This window comes from Trichomonas vaginalis (genome assembly GCF_026262505.1).
Source record: "Trichomonas vaginalis G3 chromosome Unknown ctg_182, whole genome shotgun sequence".
Lineage (NCBI taxonomy): Eukaryota > Parabasalia > Trichomonadida > Trichomonadidae > Trichomonas > Trichomonas vaginalis.
Window position 1 is genome coordinate 1 of NW_026529269.1, and position 7,914 is coordinate 7,914.

Genomic DNA, 7,914 nt, shown 5'->3' on the forward strand with positions numbered 1-7,914 from the left:
CGTATGAAAACATAGCACAAAAATAATGTTTATGTTAGAATGTTAGATCTAACACGTTTTCTAACACTCTTTTTTCACACCCTGTTGAATTCATTGCTTTATAACTCTCTTCCTTTCTCCAACTCTTCTAGCTTCTTCTTAAGTTCAGCAATGTTGTCCTCATGAAGTTTAATCTTCCTTAATATACCTTCTCTATCTAATGGTTGCTTTATCTTTCTAAACTGAACTCTACCATCCTTCATAGTATGAATGTAAAAACCTTCTGGAATAATTCCTGATTTAATGTATTCTACCAAAAACTTTTGTTTCATTGCTTCAGTGACTTTAGTCGTCATTTCAATCAAATAAAAATTTTAATATTAAATAAAAATAACGTTATTTTTTCAGTAAGGAAACGCAGGAGTTTTACGATTTATTTGAGGAGTAGGTTCTGGTTTAAATGTTGGAGTCGGTTTTGGAGTTGACTTTTGAACAGGAGTTTTGTAATTCCATAGGTTCAGGAGTCATTGAAAGTGTTGTTTGTGAAGGCGTTGGTTTTGGCGATGGTGTCGGAGTTTGTTTAACTTCAAACTACTTCAGTATTATTTACAAACATTTGCTTTATTTCTTTTCAACATCATAAACTGCTCCTGCTGTAGCTAGCAAACCTAGTGGGAGACCATATTTTATATAGGGAACTTGACCAAATGCTATTTTTGACAGGAGCTGGTGGAACACCTAACCTTGGTGAGACTGCTCTTTGCCATTGTGCAGCTCGTAAGAAATATTCAATAGGTGGCTCCATAATCGTTTGGTAAAGTTTGTTTCATAGATGGTGAAGGTTTCACGAGAGCTTGATGAAGAACTCATTTATAAGCTTTAAAAATAAACGTTCATCCTTTATTCCTCACCGTCGTCCGTAGCTAAGTTATAGTCATCTAAATCTTATTATTGGGATTCCATTAGCACGCACCTGAATGGCAAAGCAACAATCCCTCATAAATCCAATAAGTGGCTTTGGTACATTTTCAGTTGCTAGTTCAATAGGTCCTTTAACAGACAATTTGTATGTTATTGGAGCAGTAGATGTTTGACCTTGCTGGAAGCAAAAGTCCACTTCTGTTGGAAAACCACATAAGAAATGTGTGTTGTCATAGCTATCCCATTTATGTTCCACACTACCATCATCCACCAATGACCTCATAACATCTTCATTAAATCCTATCATATCATTGTTTGTATTGCAAGCGTTCGCAACCATTTCATAAAATACAGGTCCATATGATTTTTCAGGTTCTGCAGGCATATTTCCATAAGCTCCCATGGAAAGCTGAAGATATTTAAACTTAGGGTTCTCAAAATTAACATAATAGTTGTCTTTCTTTCTAAATAGTGCCCAAATACTTTTAACATTAATAGGCGTATAAGCTGCTGTAAATGTTGCACTTGAACTATCTGTATTCTTTGAGAATGAACCGTCCATAGGAATCCAATCCATAACTTTAACAGGAAAACATAAAGCCTCGTTTGTATAATGTTCTACAAGTTCTGTATAAATGTTAGGGTCTAAAGAGAATGACTTTGGATGAATGAAACATTCATTAAAATCCATCTTTGTTCGAAATAGTTGCTGGTTACAGTTGTAATAGTAACTGTTCCACTAGCTTCTACTGCCTTCGTTATCATAGTGAATGGTTCATTCCATGGAACAAATTTATTTGTCGGTGGATTTGAATCTGAAGCAAATGCAACTTTAAGAGTTGGATTGAAAGCAATGATATCATTTACAGATATAGATGTGCATTGTAAGGCGTCGCTACTGAACTTTACTTTAAGCTGAATGTTTCCTGCAAAAGCTGGAATAAATCGAATAGCTTCTAATGGAAGGAATCTTCTAACAGGAATTCTTAAACGAAGCTTAAAATCAAATGATTTTCCTGCTGTAATTGGACCACTAACAATTTGTCCTGTTCTGCATGTTCCCGAATGACTCCATACATCTTCATGTCGAGTCTTTGAGAAAACATCTACTTTCTTTATTTGTTCGGTAGTTTGTGAGTTTGAAGTTATATATGCTTCTTCTCTTGCGTTGTCTTGAGAATATACGATACGACCATTTGCAAGGATTTGATATCCAGCAACTGCATAGAAAGCGTCATCGAAACCAATCCAAAATCCTGGTGGGTTTGTTTTATTGGAACCTGAACCAATTTCTTTATCTACAATAAATTGACCTTCCATTTTATACGTAATGAATGTATTGTAAAGGTCCAACATATTTTCACCAGGAGGTGAGAGATTGAATGTTACCCATGTGTTATCTTTAGCAGTTCCAGGTTGTGATGGAATCTTTGCGTCAGAATATTTTCTATTAGTGTCACCAATTTGAACTGCATTGTCTATGATATCGAAATATGAGCGAATCTGATGAATATGCTCTGCTGGAGTAAATTCGTTTAACTGTTCGTTCTGCATGTATTTACTTCGATAAAAATATCTATTTACTTCATTATTCTCACTCTTCTTCTTGGCATTCGTGGTGGAAGTTGTTTCTTGACATTTTCAATGAACTGTACATTCTCTTTTGTCTCAACTTCTTTCACTGGTGGGTCAGGGTTCTTTGACTCGGTTTGTTTTTCAATGAAATTCACGAACTTTGCAATAAGCTCTTGGTTCGTTATTGAAAGTACATCTGGCTTCTTTTCTTCTGGTTCTATTGACTTTTCAGTTTGAATAGAAGGTTTTATATGGGCTTCGCCCTCGGTGCCATGCACCTTAATGTTGTCGCTCTCTGCATTCGCTAATGGAACCTTTCTTTTTCTTACGTATATTTTACCATCTTTACTCTGACTTACGTAATAGAAAGGATGTTGTATTCCTCTTGCGTCATTTAATATAATAGACTCTCGCTCTGATTTTGACAAGCTCATTTTACATCGGTTAAAGTTTTAATTTTGTTTTTTATCTGCAGTCAAATGACTCAGACAAGCCCTACGGACAAGACCCAAGGGGTCATAGATGTTGAAGCATTGAAGAAAGAAATTCGCGAGCAAATTTTATCCGAACTGAAGGAACAAAAACAAGAACAAAAGCCAGAGAGACCAAAGAGAAAACTTAGTGAAAAACAACTTGCTGCATTAGCTGCTGGAAGACAAAGAACCCACGTTTGCTCGAAGAAAGCTAGAGAAGAAGCTGAAGCAAAAGCTAAAGAAGCTGAAGCAAAGAAAGAGTAAATGGTTTATTTTTATCCGAATTAAATGTATAGACAAATACCTTTATCTGTTGCGTTCAGTAGTGAAAACCCTGACGTCAAAATAAAGGGGAACAGAGTAACGTTTAAGTTTCCAACAGACTGGATTGTGAACATAAATGAAGAGAAGTACATTGGCATAACATCTATGTATATAACACGTGCTTTCAGAAAGGTTGACTTTATACTTCAAGTCGAGATAGAAAATGACGAACAGTCTTTAAGCGCCCAAAACATTCACATATACAAATACTTTAAAGACGATACAACATTGTTGCAATGTATGATTTCATTTAATGAGATGTTCGAGAAAAAGTTCAACATTGAAGTACAAACTTTACAGCCTTTACGTGAGTTTCTTGCACAACTGAAAGAAGAAGGTAGTCAGCCACAACTTATAGACTTTCATTATGAATTTAATGAAAATGAAGATGGAACATGACTGTCAGTTTGTTGTATTCTCACCATTCAATGAAGTCGCTAAAGAGAAAGAAAATCCATTACGTATAAGATTTCAAATCTCTGAACCAAGTGATGATTTCAAGAATGTTTTCAATTATGATGCAATGCTTCCGAGGAAAAATGAATTTTCAAAGATTGTAACACCTGGCATTTGGGATAGAAAGCAAGCTATATTATATTCAAACTTAAGTAAGGGAGTTGAAAATGAGTTCATTGGTCATACAAGAACTTCACCACTTCCTAACCCTAAATACTATAAATTAACTGGCTTCAATCGTGAGTTTTGGATAGACATGTTCTCCACTCATGACCATAACTGCCCAGTGTTCTTACCTCCAGACCATAAGGACTGTCTCTACATTGAAGCACAACTCTTAAACTCTACCATCGCAGTATTGTAAAATCTACGCTAGTTTTATTTTTTCTGAAAATTTTTATTTGAGTGAAAGGCATGGAAGGTGAAGGACATTGGCAAACACTCGAACATGACAATGACTATGAAATCTTTTCAGAGTACCCTTATCCAATTAGACGTATAAGCAATAAAAGAGTTGTTAGTGAGTTTGACCAAGGAGATGGTTATATTTGTGTAAATTTAAACAAACACAAGCTGATGAAACATAGAATAGTTGCAGAAACTTTCATTCCGAACCCTGAAGGACTTCGTGAAGTAGACCATATAAACAGAGACAGAGGAGACTTTCATATCTCGAACTTAAGATGGACGACAAGAAGAGAAAACATGAGAAATATTTCTGGTTCAAATGGCTATTGGTTTGACATTGTTGACTCTCTTCCTGAAGACGCTGTTGAAATTATACAATACTCATATCACACGTTAGAGAACTACTACTATGTCCCAAGTGAAGATGCCTTTTACTATTTCATGGGAACTCAATACAGACGAATGAATGTCTTAAGACAGTATAACAAAGATTATATAAACATTACAGATGTAGAAGGAAGAAGAACAAAGCTGTCTATTGCAAAGTTTAAGAGAGACAATGGTTATACATAAATGACAAAAATATATGACCTGGGCTTCGCCCTTGCCGCTATTATTTTTATCACGAATGACCTCATTGCTGACAAAAATAAATGACCTCAGAACTTCAACTTACGAATAAAGCTTGTTTTAGTCGTTATTGAGAAGTTAAACTTTTCAGCAAAGCAAGGTTGACAGACTTACATAAGTCAAATCCAATCTCTTGACCATCATGAAGTGCTTTGTAAAGTTTCATTAAACTGAACTCAGAGTCTTTGTCATATGTTCCTTGCGGAATATTAAACTTTATCTTCATCATAGAAACATGAACAGAGTCAGGAAACATTTCATTAGCGTTAAAGCAATAACATCTTTTTTCACCTTTCAACTGCATGAAATGCAACTTCATTTAAATCATTCGTGAGTAAGTCTATGTAAGTCTTCTTTCCACAAAATATTGACTTGTATGCTAAACTTTGTTTTCCAGGTGTTATTTCTGCGAAGTCACTATGAAACTGACCAAGGTTTTTACCAATGAGAACTCTTCCATAACGTTTCTCAAACTCTTCAGCTAAACGAGGGATATCTTCATTGTAGAGATGCATACTGTCGGTGTCGCTATAAAAGATGTCCATTCCTAAGTCCTCAGCAGTACAGAATACTTCACACATTATTCTCTTCGACATAGACAGAATGTTAACACCAAGTGGACAGAAGTTAAAGTGTCTGCAAATGCTTTTCGTTAGCTTGAAAATAGTTTTATCTGAACCATCCAAACCTTCGAACTTCACTATATGGTTGTAGTTTATGATGGCATATCTTATAGCATCTTTGTCATTTACTATGGTTATTTTTGACTCAATAGGAGATAGAATAGTTTTGCCATAAATACTGTTCAGAATGAGCTTTATATTTTCTTGCAAAGGATTTCCTTCTTTCTTATACTTTAACCTTAACTCAAACAACTTCTTTACTTCATCTCTTATTCTAATATCTCTGTTTCCATCGTAATAGTATCCTTGCAACACCTCACATTTGACACCTTGATATTTTATGAGGTCTTGTAATGTTATATGGTCAACATACATGAGACAGCAAGTGTTTGAACTTCTGGGAACGTTAAGTTCTGGATTTAGTTCAGGGTCACAAACTATTAAAGGAAAGTGTCTATGTATTCCAATCTCTGTTATCTTAATGAGAACAAAGAAGCCGACATAAACTTTTCACCAATGGGTTCCTTTTGGTCGTCATCGAATAAATGTCTCATGAGATACTCTGTGCTTAACATTTCTTTCTTCATAACCTTTGGAATTCCTTCTAAAGTATAAAGTCTTGCTATAGCTGATGGATATAATGAAACAGCGTCGAAATCAGCAATGAGTTTCTTTTCGCTCTTTTGTTTCATGTTATCTGACAGCATACATCTTCCACCTTGAATACAGCGTGAAATAAATTCTCTTGGTTTATTTGAGAGGTCATATAAATTTCCATTCGGGAAGTACACTCTGTTCTCAAACAATTTGTTAGCAATAGAACAAATACTAACGTAGTCATATACGTTTAAATCAAACTCTTTCAATATGTCATTGCGGAACTTAACAAAACCTTCTCTTAAAATTCTTACATCTTGTTTGCAGTAAAACGTGCTATATTTTTCTAAGTCGAAGTGGTTTTCATCTATTCTGCAACCTTTGATGGAATCTATGTTTTTCATGAACGTTTCAATATCTTTTACAAACTTACATGCTTCAGAAATGACACCAGTTCTGTTGTCATTTGCTAACAAAGTACTGCTGTAGTAGTTATATGGAAATACTTCTTTCGGTCCTGTTTGTAAGTTAAACATAGCAGGAAATAGTTTAAGCTTCTTATTTATAACACTGTAAGAGTCTTTTATAATAATTGCCCTCCTTTATATAAACCAGTTATTTGCATTGTTCGTGAACCTTTAATGATGGGAGTTCCTTTCACTTCTGTCATGTGTCTTAAGATGAAGTTTATATCATAACTGAGGTTATGGAAATATATTAAACTCTTGTCAGGAAGTCGTTCCAAAAATTCTGTTGCACAGTTCTGACCCCATATGCTTTCACTCACTGAACCATCTTCACTGTCATAACAGATGTTAAAAGCTTTATGAAAGCCATCGGTACTGCACTCAAAGTCAGCAAAGAAAACATGCTCAGGAATGAACTTACATTTAGCTTTATTTACTTCTTTTGACTCTGCTTTCTTCTTCAGTTGTACACAATACTTTGGAGCATATGTCAAATCTTTAAATGGTGCAAGGTTCTGTTTATATAAGTCAGTCGTATATGTGAAAAGTTCTCCATAAGAAATAGGTTCAAAATATTTGCACTCCCACAATGTTTTCATAACATCCCATAGCGGTGTAGTTCTATCCATGCGAACTACATATTTATCTTCTCTCTTTGTATATATTTTCATCTGTTTTTCAATGTTCATTCCACCACACTCCTTCAAGATTTCTATATAGTTGCGAATGAAATATGTTGTCATTGGTAATCTTTCGTTTAGCATGTAGTGGTCTTCAACAAGAAGTAAGTCAATAGTTCGAACAGTTTCACATTCTTTTGGTATGTATCTCTTTATTTCATTATGTCTTGAGTCATTGAAGTAACCAATGGTAACATTAAATGCTATACCTGTTGCGTCAGAAATTTCTTGTACTTTACTTTGAGGAAAGTCTCTAACACGAATGACTTCTCTCATGTGGTCAATAGTTTCTTCATTTACTCCAGCCTGAATGCAAGCATAAAACGAAGCAGTTATCTTCTGTCATAAGTGTTGCAGTTCTTTTGTTCAGTTCATTGAAGATTTGGTAGCGTTCAAGATTTATAGGTAATGTGCAAAGATACTTCCAGAACTGCCGCTTCTCTTCTTATAAAACTTCTTTTCACCATTATCTTTCCAAAAGCTTTCTATAAGTGCTGGGTTTCCTGTTTGCTTAAGAGCTTCCAAAATGGCTTTCTGGTCATTTGTCAGTGTGCTTTCATCTCTATATGGTCTCTTTTTTGGTTTGCCTTTCTTAACATCTGACATCGTTAAGCCTTCATATTCTGTTAAATCATACATCTTTATTTCAGTAAGATTCTTTATGTTTGTCAAGAAGAAGTCATAGTGCATTTCAACAATACCTGCAGCATTTGCTTCTATCTCTGATATAAAGTTCTCCTTCAAGAGCTGATGTAGTAATGTTCCAATATTATGAGGTTTA

The 7,914-nt window shown here is 34.8% G+C and overlaps 3 protein-coding genes and 3 pseudogenes across 6 annotated transcripts, besides 1 other annotated feature; 2 read left to right on the forward strand and 4 right to left on the reverse strand.

Moving 5' to 3' along the window:
• Positions 1–7,914: a mobile genetic element.
• Positions 99–335, reverse strand: TVAGG3_1089570 (uncharacterized protein; the record flags this gene model as incomplete). The annotated part of the gene is made up of 1 exon (XM_051256987.1): positions 99–335. The coding sequence occupies one exon, from the start codon at positions 333–335 to the stop codon at positions 99–101; it is 237 nt and encodes a 78-aa protein (XP_051075793.1).
• Positions 1,618–2,220, reverse strand: TVAGG3_1089580 (annotated as a pseudogene). The gene has a single exon. A coding segment is annotated over exon 1 (603 nt).
• Positions 2,481–2,909, reverse strand: TVAGG3_1089590 (uncharacterized protein; the record flags this gene model as incomplete). Its single annotated transcript, XM_051256988.1, has 1 exon — positions 2,481–2,909. One exon carries the CDS (start codon positions 2,907–2,909, stop codon positions 2,481–2,483), a length of 429 nt encoding a protein of 142 aa, XP_051075794.1.
• On the forward strand, positions 3,237–3,630 carry TVAGG3_1089600 (annotated as a pseudogene). The gene has a single exon. A coding segment is annotated over exon 1 (394 nt).
• Positions 4,305–4,709, forward strand: TVAGG3_1089610 (HNH endonuclease family; the record flags this gene model as incomplete). Its single annotated transcript, XM_051256989.1, has 1 exon — positions 4,305–4,709. The coding sequence occupies one exon, from the start codon at positions 4,305–4,307 to the stop codon at positions 4,707–4,709; it is 405 nt and encodes a 134-aa protein (XP_051075795.1).
• Positions 6,623–7,739, reverse strand: TVAGG3_1089620 (annotated as a pseudogene). Its single transcript has one exon. A coding segment is annotated over exon 1 (1,117 nt).